Genomic DNA, 23,695 nt, shown 5'->3' on the forward strand with positions numbered 1-23,695 from the left:
GACTGTATCAACGGACAGACAAGAGGCTAGTTCTGTGCTGAGGGAGGGATGTACCTGTGAGCTGGTCCTCTGGGGCGAACAGGGCCAGAATCTTATGCTTCAGTTCTCCTCCATAGATGGGAACAAAACCAACATTACACAGACTGATACAGATCTGAGGGAGAGCCAGAGAGACATGGCGTTAGAGTCAACTAAACAAACCATGCATGTAGCACTGTAGGTGTGTTTGTGTGACTACCATTCTGTGGCTGGGCAGGGTAAAGCTCTCGGCCTTGTCGGGGCTGACGTATCGTAGCTGGGTCATGTAGCTCTCTGCTGCCTGCTCCTCCTCCTCATGTCTCACTGATCCCAACACGTCCACAGGGAACTCCATCCCTACAGGTCAGGGGTCACATGTCAGTGGTCAGGGTCACTCAACATGCCAAACAAAATACACACGTCTATCACTAACACACTGGGAATGATTCCTTTACACAAGCAAAACTTGGTACCTGTATTCTGTTTTTCTCTAGGCCCAATGCCTTGTCCTCATCATACCCAAAATAAACCCAATCAATCCAAATGGAGTCACACAATGTCCAAAGTAACTGTTAGTATACTAACTGACTCATCAGAAAAGGACTGCGCAATAAAAACCATGCTAATCTGATGTTACTATGAATTCAACACTTCAGTGACACTTCCAATGCTTCCCTCCTTGGAAGAAACAAACTGACCTATAGAACACCTATGGGTGTCTTAAATTCACACTGTGCTACAGTGTGCTCAGAGCTTGGTTAGATTGTCCCGTTTGTAAATTCAGAGCAGCTCTTGGAGCGTTGGGTTCATCTGAGCATTCTGACCTCACAACGACAGTCAAGCACCCAAGCTAACTGGCTAAAAGTTGGCTAGCTTACTAGCTACTTCCAGACACAAATGAGAGAAGACCTCACTCTGACCATTTTACTCGCCCTAGCAGAGCTAGACGGGAGGTTTTTATGTTATTTAGAGCATTGGTGACTGTGCTGCTGGCGACGTTTACTGACACCGGTCATATTCAAAGGTTATTGCACATTTGTAAATTAATCTATTATGCTGAGCTCTGGCACACTCAGATGAGAGTGCTCTGAAAATCGGAGTAGATAGCCAGAGTGAATTTACAAACACACCCTACGTATAAAACCCTCAACATGGACTACAATAGGACATGCCACTTCCATCCGTGGTCCTCCGTAGTTCATTTGGTAGAGCACGGCACTTGTGGGTTCGATACCCGGGACCACCCATATGTAAAATATATGCGCATGACTAAGTAAGTCGCTTTGGATAAAAGTGTCTGCTAAATGTCATATGCAGTGTATTCGGAAACTATTCAGACCTTGATTTTAATCCACATTTTTCTTCTAAAATGTATTACAAAAAAATCCCCCTCAAGCTACACAATACCCCGTAATGACAAAGCAAAAACATGGTTTGTAGACATTTTTGCAAATGTATTAAAAATAACAAACTGAAATACCACATTTTATAAGTATTCAGACCCTTTACCCAGTAATTTGTTGAAGCACCTTTGGCAGTGATTACAGCCTCGAGTCTTCTTGGGTATGAGGCTACAAGCTTGGCAAACCTGTATTTGGGGAGTTTCTCCCATTCTTCTCTGCAGATCCTCTCAAACTCTGTCAGGTTGGATGGGGAGCGTTGCTGCACAGCTATTTTCAGGTCTCTCCAGAGATGTTAAATTGGGTTCAAGTCTGGACTCTGGCTGGGCCACTCAAGGACATTCAGAAACTTTTCCCGAAGCCACTCCTGCATTGTCATGGGTGTGTGCTTAGGGTCGGTGTCCTGTTGGAAGGTGAACCTTTGCCCCAGTCTGAGGTCCTGAGTGCTCTGGAGCAGGTTTTCATTAAGGATCTCTGTACTTTGCTCTGTTCACCTTTGCCTCAATCCTAACTAGTCTCTGAGTCCCTGCCGCTGTAAAATATCCCCACAGCATGATGATGCCACGATCATGCTTCACTGTAGGGATGGTGCCAGGTTTCCTTCAGACCTGACACTTGGCATTCAGGCCAAAGAGTTCAATCTTGGTTTCATCATACCAGAGAATCTTGTTTCTCATTGTCAGAGTCCTTTAGGTGCCTCTTGGCAAACTCCAAGCAGGAGATGTGCCTTTTACTGAGGAGTTTTTTTTGTGTGTGTTTTTTTACGTACCCTTCCCCAGATCTGTGCCTCAAAACAATCCTGTCTCTGAGCTCTATGGACAATTCTTTCGACCTCATGGCTTGGTTTTTGCTCTGACATGCACTATCAACTGTGGGACCTTATATAGACAGGTGTGTGCCTTTCCAAATCATGTCCAATCAATTGAATTTACCACAGGTGGACTCCAATCAAGTTGTAGAAACATCTCAATGATGATCAAATGGAAAAGACCGGGCTCTGGCTGGGCTACTCAAGGACATTCAGAGACTTGTCCCGAAGCCACTCCTGTGTTGTCTTGGCAGTGTGCTTAGGGTCGTTGTCCTGTTGGAAGGTGAACCTTCACCCCAGTCTGAGGTGCTGAGCACTCTGGAGAAGGTTTTCATCAAGGATCTCTCTGTACTTATGGATGGGTGGCAGTATTGAGTAGCTTGGATGAAGAAGGTGCCCAGAGTAAACTGCCTGCTACTCAGTCCCAGAATCTAAGATATGCATATTATTAGTAGATTTGGATAGAAAACTCTGAAATTTCTAAAAAAAACAGTTTGAATGATGTCTGTGTATAACAGAACTCATATGGCAGGCAAAAACCTGAGAAAAAATCCAGCCAGGAAGTGTGGAAATCTGAGGTTTGTAGTTTTTCAAGTGATTGCCTATCCAGTATACAGCGTCAATGGGGTCATTTTGCACTTCCTAAGGATTCCACTAGATGTCAACAGTCTTTGGAACGTTGTTTCATGCTTCTACTGTGAATGGGGAGAGAATAACCTCTATGGGCTAGGTGGGACGCTAGCGTGCCACCCGTGGTGCACTCCATCAACAGCAGATGCATTTCAAGAGCGGCAAATTTGAATCCAAATAAATGTCAAAATTCAAATTTTTCAAAAATACAACTATTTTACACCATTTGAAAGATAAACATCTCCTTAATCTAACCACGTTTTACGATTTCAAAAAGGTTTTACGGCGAAAGCATAAATTTAGAGTATGTTAGGACAGTACATTTACAAGAGTTGTGTGTAATGTTTTGTCAAGTCAAAGACAGGGTCACCAAAACCATAAAACCAGCTAAAATGATGCACTAACCTTTTACAATCTCCATCAGATGACACTCCTAGGACATTATGTTAGACAATGCATGCATTTTTAGTTCTATCAAGTTCATATTTATATCCAAAAACAGCGTTTTACTATGGCATTGATGTTGAGGAAATCGTTTCCCTCCAATAACCGGCAGTCAAGTCAGCGTCACAAATTAAATAATTAAAATTAGAAAACATTGGTAAAATATTATATTGTCATTTAAAGAATTATAGATTTACATCTCTTGAACGCAATCAACTTGCCAGATTTAAAAATAACCTTACTGGGAAATCACACTTTGCAATAATCTGAGCACTGCGCCCAGAAAAATACGCGTTGCGATACAGACTAGACGTCATGTTGGGGAGATCTAAAATCGAAAATACTATGTAAATAATCCATTACCTTTGATTCTCTTCATCAGATGTCACTTCCAGGTATCACAGGTCCATAACGAATGTAGTTTTGTTCAAAAAAGCTCATCATTTATGTCCAAAAATCTCCGTCGAGTTAGCACATGATCTAAGCCAGCCGGACTTCTCGTCATGAACGAGGGGAAAAAATATATTTCCGTTCGTTCAAACATGTCAAACGTTGTATAGCATAAATCATTAGGGCCTTTTTTAACCAGAACATGAATAATATTCAAGGTGGACGAATGCATACTCTTTTATAACGTATTGGAACGAGGGTACCCAACATGAACTCGCGCGCCAGGTGTCTAATGGGACATCATCGTTCCATGGCTCTTGTTCGGTCAGATCTCCCTCCAGAAGACTCAAAACACTTTGTAAAGGCTGGTGACATCTAGTGGAAGCAATAGGAAGTGCCAAAATATTCTTAAGCCCCTGTGTTTTTCAATGGGATAGGTTTAAAGTCAATACAACACATCAGGTATCCACTTCCTGTCAGAAAATTTCTCAGGGTTTTGCCTGCCAAATGAGTTCTGTTATACTCACAGACACCATTCAAACAGTTTTAGAAACTTTAGAGTGTTTTCTATCCATATATAATAAGTATATGCATATTCTAGTTACTGGGTAGGATTAGTAACCAGATTAAATCGGGTACATTTTTTTTATCCAGACGTGCAAATGCTGCCCCCTAGCCCTAACAGGATAAGAGCCATTGGAATCAGATGACTGAGAAAATGACATGAGCTCAATCGCGCGCACTACCGTGAGAGTTAGGTGTGTTCCTTTTAATTTCTGAAGACAAAGGAATCGTCCGGTTGGAATATTATGGAAGATTTATGATAAAAACATCCTGAAGTTTGATTCTATACATCGTTTGACACGTTTCTACAAACTGTAATATAACTTTTTTGACTTTGTCTGAACTCACTGCACGAGCACAGCAGACGGAACGCGCGAACAAAAAGGAGGTACTCAAATCAAATCAAATGTATTTGTCACATACACATGGTTAGCAGGTGTTAATGCAAGTGTAGAGAAATGCTTGTGCTTCTAGTTCCGACCATGCGGTAATATCTAACAAGTAATCTACCAATTCCACAACAACTACCTTGTACACACAAGTGTAAAGGAATGAATACGAATATGTACATAAAAATATATAAATGAGTGATGGCCCAACGGCATAGGCAAGATGTAATAGATGGTATGGAGTACAGTATATACATATGAGATGAGTAATGTAGGTTATGAAAACATTATATAAAGTGGCATTGTTTAAAGTGGCTAGTGATATATCTAATTACATCAAGATGGCAAGATGCAGTAGATGGTATGGCGTACAGTATATACATATGAGATGAAAAATGTAGGTTATGTAAACATTATCTAATATAAATAATATAAAGTGGCAAGTGATAAATTGATTACATCAATTTTCCCATTATTAAAGTGGCTTGAGTTGAGTCAGTATGTTGGCAGCAGCCACTCAATGTTAGTGATGGCTGTTTAACAGTCTGATGGCCTTGAGATAGAAGCTGTTTTTCAGTCTCTCGGTTCCAGCTTTGATGCACCTGTACTGACCTCGCCTTCTGGATGTTAGCGGGGGAACAGGCAGTGGCTCGGGTGGTTGCTGTCCTTGATCTTTTTGGCCTTCCTGTGACATCGGGTGGTGTAGGTGTCCTGGAGGGCAGGTAGTTTGCACAACATGCATTGTGCAGACCTCACTACCCTCTGGAGAGCCTGTTATGGGCGGAGAAGCTGCCGTACCAGGCGGTGATACAGCCCGACAGGATGCTCTCGATTGTGCACCTGTAAAAGTTTGTGAGTGTTTTTGGTGACAAGCCAAATTTCTTCAGCCTCCTGAGGTTAACAGGAGGCTGTAAATGTTTTACTCACGTTGGCTGCAGTAAAGGAAAGCCCGCAGGTTTTGGTAGTGGGCCATGTTAGTGGCACTGTATTGTCTTCAAAGCGAGCAAAAAAACTTGTTTAGTCTGTCTGGAAGCAAGGCATCGTGATCCGCGACGGGGCTGATTTTTCTTTTGTAGTCCGTGATTGACTGTAGACCCTGCCACATAACTCTCGTGTTTGAGCCGTTGAATTGCGACTCCACTTTGTCTCTGTACTGACGCTTAGCTTGTTTGATTGCCTTGCGGAGGGAATATCTACACTGTTTATATTTCGGTCATGTTTCCGGTCATTTTGCCCTGATTAAAAGCAGTGGTTCGCGCGTTCAGTTTTGCACGAATGCTGCCATCAATCCACGGTTTCTGGTTGGGGAATGTTTTAATAGACGCTGTTGGTACGACATCACCGATGCACTTGTTAACCTCTCTAGGGTAGGTGGCACCAAATCGTCCCACCTACGTAACAGCCAGTGTAATCCCGTGGCGCGTTATTCAAAAACCTAAAAAAATGCAAAAACGTCAATATTTCAAACATATGACTATTTTACACCATTTTAAAGACAAGACTCTCGTTAATCTAACCACACTGTCCGATTTCAAAAAGGCTTTACAACGAAAGCAAAACATTAGATTATGTCAGCAGAGTACACAGCCAGAAATAATCAGACACCCATTTTTCAAGCTAGCATATAATGTCACATAACCCCAAACCACAGCTAAATGCAGCACTAACCTTTGATGATCTTCATCAGATGACAACCCTAGGACATTATGTTATACAATACATGCATATTTTGTTCAATCAAGTTCATATTTATATCAAAAACCAGCTTTTTACATTAGCATGTGACTAGCATGTGACTAGCATTCCCACCGAACACTTCCGGTGAATTTACTAAATTACTCACGATAAACATTCACAAAAAACATAATTATTTTAAGAATTATAGATACAGAACTCCTTTATGCACTCGCTATGTCCGATTTTAAAATAGCTTTTCGGTGAAAGCACATTTTGTAATATTCTCAGTAGATAGCTCGGCATCACAGGGCTAGCTATTTAGACACCCAGCAAGTTTAGCACTCACCAAAGTCAGATTTACTATAAGAAAAATGTTATTACCTTTGCTGTCTTCGTCAGAATGCACTCCCAGGACTTCTACTTCAATAACAAAATGTTGGTTTGGTTCAAAATAATCCATAGTTATATCCAAACAGCGGCGTTTTGTTCGTGCGTTCAAGACACTATCCGAAAGGGTAAATAAGGGTGACGAGCATGGCGCAATTCGTGACAAAAAAATTCGAAATATTCCATTACCGTACTTCGAAGCATGTCAACCGCTGTTTAAAATACATTTTTATGCCATTTTTCTCATAAAAAAACGATAATATTCCGACCGGGAATCTGCGTTTAGGTAAACAGACGAAAGAAAATAAGGCATTCGGTCGACTCGGGCACGCGCCTAAGCCCATAGTACTCTGATCGGCCACTTGCCAAAAGCGATAATGTGTTTCAGCCAGAGCCTGCCTCGATATCGTTCAGCTTTTTCCCGGGCTCTGAGAGCCTATGGGAGCCGTAGGAAGTGTCACATTAGAGCAAAGATCCTCAGTCTTCAATAAAAAGAGCCAAGATGAAACACAATGTCAGACAGGCCACTTCCTGCATGGAATCTTCTCAGGTTTTGGCCTGCCATTTGAGTTCTGTTATACTCACAGACACCATTCAAACAGTTTTAGAAACTTTAGGGTGTTTTCTATCCAAAGCCAATAATTATATGCATATTCTAGTTACTGGGCAGGAGTAGTAACCAGATTAAATCGGGTACGTTTTTTATCCGGCCGTGTCAAACTGAGCTTTTGGATATAAATATGAACTTTATTGAACAAAACATACATGTATTGTGTAACATTAAGTCCTATGAGTGTCATCTGATGAAGATCATCAAAGGTTAGTGATTCATTTTCTCTCTATTTCTGCTTTATGTGACTCCTCTCTTTGGCTGGAAAATGGCTGTATGTTTTTTAGTGACTAGGTGCTGACCTAACATAATCGTTTGGTGTGCTTTCGCTGTAAAGCCTTTTTGAAATCGGACACTGTGGTTGGATTAATGAGAATCTTATCTTTAAAATGGTGTATAATACTTGTATGTTTGAGGAATTTAAAATTATGAGATCTTTGCTGTATTGAATTCGGTGCTCTGCACTTTCACTGGCTGTTGTCATATCAATCCCGTTAATGGGATTTCAGCCGTAAGAAGTTAACTAGTCCATTCCTCCAGGGGGTTAGAGATGGGGTCTGGCGGGTTAGAAAGCAGACTAACTGCTTCTCGCTCTCTGAATGAGTCTCCAAACCGGCAGTTGGGGAGGCTTAAAATTAGAGGGATGACTTGACTATCTACTGCCAATGTGCCCTTAAGCAAGTGTTGCTCTGCGGCTGACCCAGTGCTCCATCTGTGTATGTGACAGGAGGTAGAATATGGGACGGTGGTGGTAACCATAGTAAAAGATAAATGTTCTCTCAGAAAACAGATCTTTTGGATGTTACTGTGCTTCATGACATTACTGTGTAAACGTTAGTTACTTTGGGTGATTGTCTTTCCCTATAGACCGATTTTAGGCAGCCTTGAGCCCCCACTACCTTTCTAGGGCCCTATAAAATCTGCGATGCGAAGAATGCGGAATCAAGACATTAAAATGGAATTCAACAATATTCATAATTGCATTGAACTTAGTAGGGAATCAACTAAAAGTATTTAAAATTACATTTTGTCCAAAATTATAATAAAGACGAACAGAATGCATCAGTGATTCGTATTTCCTGCAACTTTCTGAAAAGGCAATGAAAATTCCCTGTCTGTGCAGCGTGCACATCGTGCAGCCGTTAGCGATGATGCTAATGAAAACTATTCTGGTAGATGGAAAGGCTATCCCAAAAACATGTCAATTTAATGTTAAAGCTGCAATATGTAACTTTTTGGGCGACCCGACCAAATTCACATAGAAATGTGAGTTATACACGTCTAATGCTCATTGAAAGCAAGTCTAAGAAGCAGTTGATCTGTTCTATGTGCGTCAGTTCTATGCTTCACATTATTACATTTCATTTTTGCGTCGTTAACTTTCGATTTTGTACACCAGCTCCAACCAACTGAAAATACAATATTTTTGGTTGTCAAAAATATTTCAGTGGTTGATGGTAAAATGATTCTGTACGCTATACTTTCTTGTTTTGTCACAAACTGAAATTAGACAAATTATTAGAATTTTAGCAACCAGGAAATGACAGAGCGATTTCCGCATAGTGCATCTAACTACAAAGTAGCCTATGTTTACCTGGCAGAATGATATGATTTGCATCAGTCCAATGGGTATTTGTTTTGCAAATTCTACCATCACCTGTGCACTACAAAAACACTGCTAAACAGCAGCCTTTTGCTGGTGCACACCAGAATTAAAATGGGTACTACACACAGACCTCAAAATTGGTCTCCTGATGTGGTTTAAAGGGATACGTCGGTATTTTGGGTAATTCTCTACTTACCCAGAGTCAGACAAACTCACGGATACCATTTTTATGTCTCATCATGCAGTTTGAAGGAAGTAAAAAAAAAAGGTAGCATATTGTTATCTTAGCTGGAAGTCTATGGGTATCTACTAGCCAGCTCCTCTCAAAAGCAGGGAAAAAGACCAAACTACTCAAAAGCTGGGTGGTTAGCACTTGGTACTCTAAGTATTCTTTACAAGAATATATGAAATTATAATATTTTGATTATAGTTGTTAGAAAAACATTTATTATTGGAACTTGGAATTTTCTCAGAGCTAAGCTTTTCATTAATGCGACGTGATAGCTGGCGCAAGGATAGGCTGTGCGCGAGTGTCAACACAGCTGGCCAGTTTTGAACGAGTTCGCTAGATATCAAGTAAGCAAAGAAGAATACATCAATGATAAACCCCACAGAAGAACAGTTAAGACTGCCATTGCTTAATATTTTTACCGCGCAGCCGTGACTTTCACAAACTTCAAGATTTCCACCGGTCTAATGTCCATTGCTCGTGGTTCTTGGCCCAAGCAAGTCTCTTCATATTATTGGTGTCCTTTAGTAGTGGTTTCTTTGCAGCATTTCGACCATGGCCTGATTCACGCAGTCTCCTCCAAACAGTTGATGTTGAGATGTGTCTGTTACTTGAAATCTGTGAAGCATTTATTTGGGCTGCAATTTCTGAGGCTGGTAACTCTAATGAACTTATCCTCTGCAGAAGAGGTAACTCTGGGTCTTCCTTTCCTGTGGCGGTCCTCATGAGTGCCAGTTTCATCATAGCGCTTGATGGTTTTTGTGACTGCACTTGAAGTTTAAAGTTCTTGACATTTTCCAGATTAAGACATGAAGGTCAGTCAAAGTAATGATGGACTGTCGTTTCTCTTTGCTTATTTGAGCTGTTCTTGCCATAATATTGACTTGGTCTTTTATCAAATAGGGTTATCTTCTGTATACAACCCTTACCTTGTCACAACACCAACTGATTGGCGCAAACGCATTAAGGAAATACATTCCACAAATTAACAAGGTACACCTGTTAATTGAAATGCATTCCAGGTGACTACCTCATGAAGCTGGTTGAGAGAATGTCAAGAGTGTGCAAAGCTGTCATCAAGGCAAAGGGTGGCTATTTGAAGAATCTCAAATATATTTAGATTTATTTAACACTTTTTGGGTTACTACATGATTCTGTGTGTGTTATTTCATAGTTGATGTCTTTACTATTATTCCACAATGTAGAAAATAGTAAAAATAAAGAAAAACCCTTGAATGAGTAGGTGTCCAAACTTTTGACTGGAACTCAGTAAAATCTTTGAAATTGTTGCGTTTATATTTTTATTCGGTGAAGTTTGCTCAGATTTTATTTTTTTACCCAGAGACTATTATGAGAGCATAGAATTGACAAGCCAAGATGGGATGTTTCCTGCAGGATATAACGGTCCCATCAATGGGCATTCAATGCACGTCAGCACAAAGTGCAATGGGGGAAAGATGGCAATAACATTATCTGATGATTGAATCGTAGCTAGCTTTTCTCATGATAATATGTGATAGCCTGTCCACGAGAAAATGTACAGGCCTGTCATCCGTTACATCCTTTTGAATGCACTCCTCAAATCCAAAGAATAGCAGGAGTACAACAAAACGACTAACAATGATCGAAAAACAATACGCTGTTCTTTTTCATTATTCAAAATTGAGTGGTGCCATCATTTGTTCAGCTTCATTCAAGTACTTTCCTAACTAATTGTTCAATTTCCACATGCTTGAGAAACTAATAAATTGACAAAGTGTTAGCTATGTAATAGATAACAGCATGCCACTAAACAGCATGCCACTAAAACAGAACAGATATGACCTTCAAGTGTGTTCTCCTTTGTTTATTTCAAATGAATAAACATTTCCTGTTCCCCTTTCCTTTATTTCTCTCACATGGGAGACGTGTCTACTGTGGACAGTCCACAAGGAAGGGACTCCATGTCTGCTGGAGAAAAAAATCACATTCAGAACCAGAATAGAGGACAAGCCTCAGCCGTTGCTGGTAAGTACTCAAAATATGCCATCAATATTCTGGTTTACACTTGTTGTCATGGGATGCAATCCTTGGCCTATCTAGACAGATGGCCCATTCGTGATAGTTTGGTCAACATGTTTTGTGTTATTGGGATGGTAATGCAATCATTGGCCTGTCCAGACATCTATCCTAACAAAAGGACAGGTAGCCTAATTGCCCCTCCAGTATAGTTTGCTTGACTTGGGGAAAGTGTATGTGTATGTGTATGTGTGTGTGTGTGTGTGTGTGTGTGTGTGTGTGTGGGGGGGGGGGGGGGGGGGGGGGTCTTTGAGGGATGGTGTTCCCTTTCAAGTGAATTTTGAGCGCGAAAACCAGAAGAAAAAAAATGGGGGAAACAGAAACCTGGAAAAACAAAACAGTGAGGACGAATTTTGGAATTTCGGCAACAAAAACAGAAAGAATTGTGTCCTACCTTCCCTGCAGCTAGCTAGCTCTACAAGTCTGCACTCTATTCCCCTAGCTCTTTTCTTGATCAGACTGATTTGGTTGCAACCGGTTTGAGCTGGCACGTGATACTTCTGCCTATTGCCTTCGGGGGCTCAGCTCCCCACCTATATGAGCCAAGTTCAGGGTAAACATGTAAATCTTGCACACGCACGCACACACAAACCCAACACCCACATCAGAAACACCAAACAACCCCACACTCACTCTCTGAACAGCGCCCCACCCACAGAACTTTACCATGGCATTCCAGCCTGGAAATTCCAGACCTTTGCTGTGTGTTCAGTTAGGCCGGGGTGTTAAAACCTGCCCTGTGTTCCTTTAGAACAGGGTGGAGGAGGGGTGTTAAAACCTGCCCTGTGTTCCTTTAGAACAGGGTGGAGGAGGGGTGTTAAAACCTGCCCTGTGTTCCTTTAGAACAGGGTGGAGGAGGGGTGTTAAAACATGCCCTGTGTTCCTTTAAAACAGGGTGGAGGAGGGGTGTTAAAACCTGCCCTGTGTTCCTTTAGAACAGGGTGGAGGAGGGGTGTTAAAATCTGCCCTGTGTTCCATTAGGTGTCCCCATGCTTCACATCTGAAACAGTTTGTGCATATATGACACTACTGACATTTTTGATCTCCGGTAAGGATATTTGAAATTTTTCTTTGGCTGTTCATGCACACTATTTTTCCTCAAGGCAAACCAAATTTTGTTACCTGAAGTCTAATCCTCTTCATCGTTCAACAGTACTTCCATGAAGTAAGTGTTTGTCGTCATTCAACGATAGACGACTAATTTTCTTGCAAATGTTTTCACTTGAGAAATACTGCACCAAATATCTTAGTTCGATGTAAAATTACGCGACTGATCTCCTTGGCAAAAACGTCAAAACTCAAGAAATCTGTCATGAATTATCTTAGATTCATTCCGACTATTTTGAGGAAGTATATACAGGCTACAACGTCTCAAGACGGACTAACCTTACTACTGTGTTTTTTTTCAAGCTAAGGTCTTCTAAGGGAGTATACGTTCGGTTCAGCTAACAGAGTTGGGCTAGGCACCAGCCGAACCGAAACATGCAGAAGCCTTTAGGCCAGGGTGGCGGTGTGGTGTTAACACCAGCCCTGCTGACATTTTGACTTGCTCCTGGTTTCTTCCATGTTACACACTACTGTCACACCAGCGAAATGGGAGTTAGGCAGAGTTTATTTCCCTCTTGTTAACTATAGTAGGTTCTTCTTTTCTCAATAGTTTGAGGAAAACCTACCGTTGTTCTTGTATGGAACTGGAGGCCAAAATGGGGAAGTCTGTGTGTAAGTGATTGTTTGCAGTGTAGTATGTGAATTCATATGAGACTTTCATCTTCATATCAGCAGAGACCACAATAACACCACACTAATGGCACTAAAACAGCCAATCCAAATTGGCCATCAGGAACATCCAAATAGAAATAAAAGCTCAGAGTATGCCTATCCAATGCACACACTGTACATAGTGCCTTCGGAAAGTATTCCGACCCCTTGACTTTTTGTTACGTTACAGCCTTATTCTAAAATTGATTGAATAAACAAAAGAAATCCTCTGCAATCCACACAATACCCCATAATAACAAAGCAAAACCAGGTTTAGAAATGTTACGCAAATGTATAAAAAAATGAAAAATCTGAAATAGCTTATTTACGTAAGTACTCAGAACCTTTGATATGAGACACGAAATTGAGCTCAGGTGCGTCCTGTTTCCATTGATCATCCTTGAGATGTTTGTACAACTTGATCGGAGTCCATCTGTGGTAACTTAAATTGATTGGACATGATTTGGAAAGGCACACCTGTCTATATAAAAAAGGTCCCACAGTTGACAGTGCATGTCTGAGCAAAAACCAAGCCATGAGGTTGAAGGAATTGTCCATAGAGCTCCAAGACAGGATTGTGTTGAGGCACAGATCTGGGGACAGGCTTCCAGCATTCTTAAATGGAAGAATTTTGGAACCACCAAGACTCTTCATAGAGCTGGAAGCCTGGCCAAACTGAGCAATCGGGAGACAAGGGCCTTGGTCAGGGAGGTGACCAACAACCCGATGGTCAACACTGACAGCACTCTAGAGTTCCCCTGTGGAGATGGGAGAACCTTCCAAAAGGACAACCATCTCTGCAACACTCCACCAAATCAGGCCTTTATGGTAGACGGGCCACTCCTCAGTAAAAGTCACACGACAGCCCGCTTGGAGTTTGCCAAAATGCACCTAAAGGACACTCAGACCATGAGAAACAAGATTCTGTGGTCTGATGAAACCATGCTTGAACTCCTTGGCCTGAATTCCCAGCATCACATCTGAAGGAAACCTGGAACCATCCCTACGGTGAAGCATGGTGGTGGCAGCATCATGCCGTGGGGATGTTTTTCAGCGGCAGTGACTGGGCGACTCGTCAGGATCGAGGCAAAGATGAACGGAGCAAAGTACAGAGAGATCCTTGATGAAAACCTGCTCCAGAGTGCTCAGGACCTCAGACTGGGGCAAAGGTTCACCTTCCAACAGGACAATGACCCTTAGCACACAGCCAAGACAAACACAGGAGTGGCTTCACAACAACCTTCCTAATGTCCTTGAGTGGCCCAGCCAGAGCCCGGACTTGAACCTGATCGAACATCTCTGGAGAGACCTGAAAATAGCTGTGCAGCAACGCTCCCCATCCAAACTGACAGAAAAATCACCAAATATAGGTCAAGCTTTTAGCGCCATAGACAAGAAAAGTCGAGGCTGTAATCACTGCCAAAGGTGCTTCCACAAAGTACTGAGTAAAGGGTCTGAATACTTAAGTAAATTTAATTTTAATTTATTTTTTTATACATTTGCAAACATTTCTAAAAACCTGTTTTTGCCTTGTCATTATGGGGTATTGTATGTAGATTGATGAGGAGAAAAAAAACTTTAATCAATTTTAGAATAAGGCTGTAACCTAACAAAATGTGGAAAAAGTCAAGGGGTCTGAATACTTTCCGAAGGCACTGTACCCCCTGTGGTTAACCCTTGGCTCGCACTACGTGTGTGTGTGTCCGGCTGTACATGTTTGTGTGTGTCCGGCTGTACATCTGTGTGCGCGTGTAGCATATAGTTGAAGTCGGAAGTTCACATACCTTAGCCAAATACATTTAAACTCCGTTTTTCACAATTCCTGACATTTAATCCTAGTAAATAAAATCCCTGTTTTAGGTCAGTTAGGATCATCACTTTATTTTAATAATGTGAAATATCAGAATAGAGATAATGATTTATTTCAGCTTTTATTTCTTTCATCACATTCCCAGTGGGTCAGAAGTTTATGTAAACTCAATTAGTATTTGGTAGCATTGCCTTTAAATTGTTTAACTTGGGTCAAACATTTCGGGTAGCCTTCCACAAGCTGCCCATAATAAGTTTGGTGAATTTTTGCCCATTCCCCCTGACAGAGCTGGTGTAACTGAGTCAGGTTTGTAGGCCTCCTTGCTTGCACACGCTTTTTCAGTTATGCCCACAAATTTTCTATGGGAATGAGGTCAGGGCTTTGTGATGGCCACTCCAATACCTTGACTTTGTTGTTCTTAAGCCATTTTGACAACTTTGGAAGTATGCTTGCGGTCATTATCCATTTGGAAGACCCATTTGCGACCAAGCTTTAACATCCTGACTGATGTCTTGAGCTGTTGCTTCAATATATCCACATAATTTTCCTTCATGATGCCATCTATTTTGTGAAGTGCACCAGTCCCTCCTGCAGCAAAGCACCCCCACAACATGATGCTGCCACCCCCGTGCTTCACGGATGGGACGGAGTTCTTCGGCTTGCAAGCCTCCCCCGTTTTTCCTCCAAACATAACGATGTTCATTATGGCCAAAGAGTTCTATTTTTGTTTCATCAGACCAGAGGACATTTCTCCAAGAAAGTAAGATTTTTGTCCCCATGTGCTGTTGCAAAACGTAGTCTGGCTTTTTTATGGCGGTTTTGGAGTAGTGGCTTCTTCCTTGCTGAGCGACCTTTCAGGTTATGTCGATAAAGGACTCGTTTTACTGTAGATATAGATACTTCTGTACCTGTTTCCTCCAGCATCTTCACAAGGTCCTTTGGTGTTGTTCTGGGATTGATTTGCACTTTTCGCACCAAAGTACGTTCATCTCTAGGAGACAGAACGCGTCTCCTTCCTGAGCGATATGATGGCTGCGTGGTCCCATGGTGTTTATACTTGCATACTATTGTTTGTACAGATGAATGTGGTACCTTCAGGCGTTTGGAAATAGGCCTTGAGATACATCCACTGGTAGACCCCTGCCAAATGATGTGAATTAGCCTATCAGAAGCTTCTAAAGCCATGACATCATTTTTTGTAATTTTCCAAGCTGTTAAAAGGCACACTCAACTTAATGTATGTAAACTTCTGACCCACTGGAATTGTGATACAGTGAATTACAAGTGAAATAATCTGTAAACAATTGTTGGGAAAATTACTTGTGTCATGCACAAAATAGATGTCCTAACTGACTGCCAAAACCATAGTGTGTTAACAAGAAATTTGTGGAGTGGTTGAAAAACGAGTTTTAATGACTCCAACCTAAGTGTATGTAAACTTCTCACTTCAACTGTACATTACGTAATGCTGGTCTATAGGGGCAGTACAGGAAACAGACATCCAATCGGGGCCTCAGAGCTGGCTCCTAGGTACGTATACAATGTGTGATGTCACACAGCACATGTAGGATTACCCACCACGCACAAACAGTAAATAGTGTGTGTGCACTCAGACAGACGAATGAAGTGCAAAAGCAAGGAGCAATTTAGCTTGTTTCAATATAAACACACTAGAGGTCGACCGATTAATCGGAATGGCCGATTAATTAGGGCCGATTTCAAGTTTTCATAACAATCGGTAATCGGTATTTTTGGACACCAATTTGCCATGTTTTTTTTGTTTTTTTTTTACACCTTTATTTAACTAGGCAAGTCAGTTAAGAACACATTCTTATTTTCAATGACGGCCTAGGAACAGTGGGTTAACTGCCTTGTTCAGGGGCAGAACGACAGATTTTTCCCTTGTCAGCTCGGGGATTCAATCTTGCAACCTTACGGTTAACTAGTCCAACGCTCTAACCACCTGCTTTACATTGCACTCCACGAGGAGCCTGCCTGTTACGCAAATGCAGTAAGAAGCCAAGGTAAGTTGCTAGCTAGCATTAAATTTATCTTATAAAAAATATTCAATCAATCATAATCACTAGTTAACTACACATTGTTGATGATATTACTAGTTTATCTAGCCTGTCCTGCATTGCATATAATCGATGCGGCGCGCATTCGCGAAAAAGGACTGTCATTGCTCCAATGTGTACCTAACCATAAACATCAATGTCTTTCTTAAAATCATACACAAGTATATATTTTTAAACCTGCATATTTAGCTAAATGAAATCCAGATTAGCAGGCAATATTAACCAGGTGAAATTGTGTCACTTCTCTTGCGTTCAATGTACGCAGAGTCAGGTTATATGCAACAGTTTGGGCTGCCTGGCTCGTTGCGAACTAATTTGCCAGAATTTTACATAATTATGACATAACATTGAAGGTTGTGCAATGTAGCAGGAATATTTAGACTTAGGGATGCCACCAGTTAGATAAAATACGGAATGGTTCCGTATTTCACTGAAAGAAAAAACGTTTTGTTTTCGAGGTGATAGGTCATTAATATGGTTGAATCCGAAAACTAAGGCTCGTATTTCTGTGTGTTTATTATACACTGCTCAAAAAAATAAAGGGAACACTTAAACAACACAATGTAACTCCAAGTCAATCACACTTCTGTGAAATTAAACTGTCCACTTAGGAAGCAACACTGATTGACAATAAATTTCACATGCTGTTGTGCAAATGGAATAGACAACAGGTGGAAATTATAGGCAATTAGCAAGACACCCCCAATAAAGGAGTGGTTCTGCAGGTGGGGACCACAGACCACTTCTCAGTTCCTATGCTTCCTGGCTGATGTTTTGGTCACTTTTGAATGCTGCCGGTGCTTTCACTATAGTGGTAGCATGAGACGGAGTCTATAACCCACACAAGTGGCTCAGGTAGTGCAGCTCATCCAGGATGGCACATCAATGCGAGCTGTGGCAAGAAGGTTTGCTGTGTCTGTCAGCGTAGTGTCCAGAGCATGGAGGTGCTACCAGGAGACAAGCCAGTACATCAGGAGACATGGAGGAGGCCGTAGGAGGGCAACAACCCAGCAGCAGGACCGCTACCTCTGCCTTTGTGCAAGGAGGAGCACTGCCAGAGCCCTGCAAAATGACCTCCAGCAGGCCACAAATGTGCATGTGTCTGCTCAAACGGTCAGAAACAGACTCCATGAGGGTGGTATGAGGGCCCGACGTCCACAGGTGGGGGTTGTGCTTACAGCCCAACACCGTGCAGGACGTTTGGCATTTGCCAGAGAACACCAAGATTGGCAAATTCGCCACTGGCATCCTGTGCTCCTCACAGATGAAAGCAGGTTCACACTGAGCACGTGACAGACGTGACAGAGTCTTGAGACGCCGTGGAGAACGTTCTGCTGCCTGCAACATCCTCCAGCATGACCGGTTTGGCGGTGGGTCAGTCATGGTGTGGGGTGGCATTTCTTTGGGGGGGGCCGCACAGCTCTCCATGTGCTCGCCAGAGGTAGCCTGACTGCCATTAGGTACCGAGATGAGATCCTCAGACCCTTTGTGAGACCATATGCTGGTGCGGTTGGCCCTGGGTTCCTCCTAATGCAAGACAATGCTACACCTCATGTGGCTGGAGTGTGTCAGCAGTTCCTGCAAGAGGAAGGCATTGATGCTATGGACTGGCCCGCCCGTTCCCCAGACCTGAATCCAATTGAGCACATCTGGGACATCATGTCTCGCTCCATCCACCAACGCCACGTTGCACCACAGACTGTCCAGGACTTGGCGGATGCTTTAGTCCAGGTCTGGGAGGAGATCCCTCAGGAGACCATCCGCCACCTCATCAGGAGCATGCCCAGGCGTTGTAGGGAGGTCATAAAGGCACGTGGAGGCCACACACACTACTGAGCCTCATTTTGACTTGTTTTAAGGACATTACATCAAAGTTGGATCACCTGTAGTGTGGTTTTCCACTTTAATTTTGAGTGTGACTCCAAATCCAGACCTCCATGGGTTGATAAATTGGATTTCCATTGATTATTTGTGTGTGATTTCGTTGTCAGCACATTCAACTATGTAAAGAAAAAAGTATTTAATAAGATTATTCACCAGCGATGTGGAAGGCACGTCACCAGCGATGTGGAAGGCACGTCACCAGCGATGTGGAAGGCACGTCACCAGCGATGTGGAAGGCACGTCACCAGCGATGTGGAAGGCACATCGCTTTTGGAAACCCACAAAAACATTCAGTCTGTCCACTTTCCGTCTCTCTCTGTCTTCACTGACAAATACCCAGACAACACCACCTGTATCCCATTAAACAAAATATACAAACTAAAATATTCCTCCGTGACCTCTAAACAGAACAGAGGATGGGTGATGTCATGGCTTTCTGTGTTATTCCTGTTTAGAGGGGTGATGATCAGAGGGGTGACCCAGTGTTGTGTGTAAATGATACCGGAGGTGATTGGGAGGGAGTGGGAGGCTTCATAGTTCCTCCTCTAAGATTAGCAGTATTTCAATAAAACGTTTACACCATAATTATATTTCACAGCACACTAATGCCTAATTGCCTATACATAACGAATTTCAGCATGGAGCTGACCCCATTATGTAACTGCTATGCAGGTTCTCTGTGTTCAAGTTTCCAGGTAGCCTTTCCCTATCTGGGGGCAATATTGTGAAAGGTGAGAAGGGGGAACTTATCTCCTATAGCCTTAACGAAAGACAAGAGTACATCAGGCGACACGGGGGGGGGGGGGGCATATTGCTACACTGTAACCTACTGTGAACTACCGAGCAAACAGTGCCACAAGATATTAATGTCAAGAAATAAGATGGTCTTGTCGAAGTCCTTGTTAAATAAAGGTTAAATAAATGTTTTAAAAAGTCCAACCTAATAATGCACTAACACATCAACTTTACGATCTCTAATAAAGTAGGTTACAAAGCATGTGCAAGAGGAGGGGGCGTGGCGGTATAGGACATACTCAGCAAAAACTTGCCACGACATATATCGAAGTTCATCAAGCAAACACTATGCGAGGTGCAATATTGCCTAGTAACCAAGCTGAAGTGAACAGTAACTTTGCAGAAAATGTTAAGATAATCCTCATTCCCCACAGCACACCTCACCCTGGTACTCAAGATTCCATACCCAAATTCCTGACCGTGCTCTTGGATGCCGCCGCTAGTGAGAAGCCCTAACAAGGCGCTAACCAAACATATTTCACCAACAAATGTTTAACAGAAACAACACCTCTACATGTATATGAAAGAGAATGTAAGCGGTTCTTTGTGAGCCATCCTGTAATCCTGTCCAACGTGATGCTTACTCATCAGCAGGGCCGAGCCCGCACCGACCACCCCATCCCACGCAGCGTGTTTCAGGGCTCCAAACACTCCGGCAATCTCCAATATAAAACACGCTGTGCTCGTGAAATGATAGGAAACTCACCTAATCCTGCTGATGACACGTAGGCTGTTTCTTTGACTTCTTTTGCATAAACTATAGGTTTTATTCCTTGAATGTTTTGAAAAGCACAAAAGCCCCGTTGCTAGCTTGTCCTAGCCTGTTAACACTACGTACGCTTGCCGTGGTCTGTGCATTGCCTGCTGGGACAGAGATCATTTGCAAGATCGCGCAAGGCAAACGTTCTACCAACACAACCAACCAGGGACACAGTAAGACAGGCCTACTCAAATATTTATTTAGAACATTATGAGAGCAAAGTACATGATTATAGTTATTTATAGTGGCTTATATCTCTGTTTTTCAAATATATAACTTGATTTGCAATCACTCTGATATCCTAAAAACATTTATTTGAAGTAATCCTAGGCTATCCTACATATCGTCTATTCACAATACGTGTGTGTGTGTGTGTGTGTTATACTGGTTCATTATAATTCCACAAAGCATTGAACAGTAGATGGAGTCAAAGCGGTAAGACGACACATCTTCTCTTTCGTTTTCAGACGAGCAACAAAGGTAGCCTTTAGGCTAGGCTACAAGGTATGGAGCCTTACATCAAAGTGGTCTGTCCTGTGCCCCACACAGGGTTAAGGAGTACAGTAAATGGTTGCATACACATCTTTTGCAGTTATTTTCCCGAGTGTAGCGAAATGCTTATGTTCCAGCAGTGCAGTAATACATAAGAATACAAAACAATACATGCAAATCCCAAAATTAAGAAATATACAAAATATTAGAAGGAGCTATGTCAGAGTGCGGAATATAAATATATATATATATGTATATGATGGTGTGTATAGACATAACGGACAGTATATGAATATACATTTTATGTACAGCAGTAGTTACAGTATATAGGATGAGCCTTGACTAGAATACAGTATATACATATGAAGTGGGTAAAAGAGTATGTAAACATGATTAAAGTGACATAATCTGATTACAAAAAAACTGCAATCAGTTACTTTACCGGCAAAATATTGTAATCAGATTACGGATACTTTTGAAAAACTAGATTACATCTTGGATTACTTTTAAATTCTGAAATGATGTTTGCTAAAAAATAAATGTTCGGTTTTCTCAATTACATTCAATTCAGCATTGAAAAAAGGTGGAGGTTTAAGTTTGTTTCACCCGAGTCAGAGACCACTATGATGACACACCAAATGTGTTCGATGGATCCTTTTTGTCTTCTTCTAACACCTCTTTTGGGGAAAGTAATCCAAAAGTAACTGAAAGTAATCAGATTGTTACTGAGTTTGGGCACAGGATAAAGAAGATTAATAATCTACCCAACGCCAAGTTCCTGAAAAGGTTTGTCCAATAATGTTTGTTGCTATATTATTTTATTTCCAAAGTTACATTGCTAATTAGTAACTGTAACCTACCCAACTCTGCCAATATGGTACAGGTAGCCTAGGTGTGGTTTGATTTCACCGTAATTAGAGGGCTGCTGGTTCAGTTCCCAGACTGACTTTACCCCATTGATTGCTGGGTCATTCTTGAATTGCGGTGGAATTTGCCTTTGCATCCATGAAAAACATTTTAAAATGACAAATAGTTACACATCATACATGTTTTTGTTTATATTGAACTGTTTATCAATGATAAAACATAATGCAAGTCCTTTATACGGCATAACTTTATGTTTATGCATTTTTTTTCAAGTACTTAGGGTAAGCAAATTGGTTTTTATATCAATATCAAATCATTTATTGGTAACAATGAAATACTGTTTTGTAATTGTTTTCAATTAAAATGAAATAAATAAATGCTTCTTAGCAAAGAGCTATTTAGAAAAAACACTAGAGTCAATGTCCGCGCCCCCTGGAAACTGAATTATCATAATAAAAAAATCCCCATATTATCTGTCACTTTAAACTAGAGGTATATCTTTGTCCAGTGTCCAGTGTCTCTGTCCAGTGTCTGTGTTCTTTTGCCCATCTTAATCTTAAATGTTTATTGGCCAGTCTGAAATATGGCTTTTTCTTTACAACTCTGTCTAGAAGGCCAGCATCCGGGAGTCGCCTCTTCACTGTTGACATTGAGACTGGTGTTTTGTGGGTACTATTTAATGAAGCTGCCAGTTGAGGACTTGTGAGGCATCTGTTTCTCAAACTAGACACTCTAATGTGCTCGTCCTCTTGCTCAGTTGTGCACCGGGACCTCCCACTGCTCTTTCTATTCTGGTTAGAGACAGTTTGCTCTGTTCTGTGAAAGGAGTAATACATAGCATTGTACGAGAACTTCAGTTTCTTGGAAATTTCTCGCATGGAATAGCAGAAAGTTATTTGTTTCTAGCCATTTTGAGCCTGTAATCGAACCCACAAATGCTGATGCTCCAGATACTCCAGATACTCAGATACTCAGATACTCAGATAGTCTAAAGGCCAGTTTTGTTGCTTCTTTAATCAGAACAACAGTTTTCAGCTGTGCTAACATAATTGCAAAAGGGTTTTCTAATTATCAATTAGCCTTTTTAAAATTATAATTGGTTAGAGAGAGGTCTCAAATATGACATTCATTTGCATACAGTATACTGTATACACTGTATATATGATTCACGGAAAAGTATGTTCCTGTTTCAGTCGTGGGTCAAACAGAAACAGCCTAATGATTAGTTGACGATAGAGCCTCCCACAATGCAGGCCATACCGTACCGGACCAAAAATCAAAGTCCGTGGAAATCAAGTCCGGACTGTACAAAAAACATTTGTCCAAAAGACGTGGGCATCGATCCGTGCTAACTGGGGTGTAGCCTACAGTGTAGACCCTCAGATGGAATTTGATTAATGGTAGCCCGTCCGTTTGTAAAAAATGCTGTTGCATTGGCTTTATTAGTCCTGATTCCTGTGACTAATGCATTTGTCTATCAGCTACCCAACTGTATCAGGAGTCAAAAATTGACAGATGTAAACTTGAAATCACTGATAATGACAATTTAGCCCATGAGGTGAAATTCCTGGACAGCAGTTGTGAGAAGCCTGATTGCCCATTCCATATTGTCCATTTTACTTTGACCTGTCCTGTTTTTAGGAAAGGGAAAGGGGGATACCGAGTCAGTTGTACAACTGAATGTATTCAACTGAAATGTGTCTGAATCAGAGAGGTGCGGGTGGCTGCCTTAATCGTCATCCACGTCAACGGCGCCCGGGGGACAGCGTGTTAACCACCTTGTTCAGAGGCAGAACGACACATTTTTACATTGTCAGCTCGGTTATGTTCTTTGTTAACATGTCAGGGCATTTTTTACTTGATTGGGCGCCATTTAGGTTAGGCTATTTGATGGGAGAAACCTGCATGTGTGTACAACTCATTACATTTTCATACACTTGATGTCCAGCCTGTAGGCTGCAGAAAAGTCTTTCTACTAGTGGAGGCTGGTGGGAGGAGCTATAGGAGGACAGGCTCATTGTAATGGCTGGAATGGTATTTA

General features: G+C 41.7%; 1 protein-coding gene across 2 annotated transcripts in view; it reads right to left on the reverse strand.

The window, feature by feature from the left end:
- fam169ab (family with sequence similarity 169 member Ab) overlaps nt 1–23,695 on the reverse strand; it is a 93,205-nt gene that overhangs the window by 16,454 nt on the left and 53,056 nt on the right. The window contains exons 1-3 of one of the 2 annotated variants that reach the window (XM_014138593.3): nt 20,242–20,456; nt 239–375; nt 55–154 (exon numbers count right to left, since the gene is read on the reverse strand). In XM_014138593.3, the coding sequence (XP_013994068.2) occupies nt 55–154; nt 239–373 (235 nt within the window). In that variant the 5' untranslated portion in view covers nt 374–375; nt 20,242–20,456. Of the gene's footprint in view, nt 1–54; nt 155–238; nt 376–20,241; nt 20,457–23,695 lie in introns of those variants that run through there. The other variant, XM_082960511.1, reaches the window with a different exon arrangement.

The sequence above is a fragment of the Salmo salar genome, chromosome 13 (genome assembly GCF_965601325.2).
Source record: "Salmo salar chromosome 13, fSalSal1, whole genome shotgun sequence".
NCBI lineage: Eukaryota > Metazoa > Chordata > Actinopteri > Salmoniformes > Salmonidae > Salmo > Salmo salar.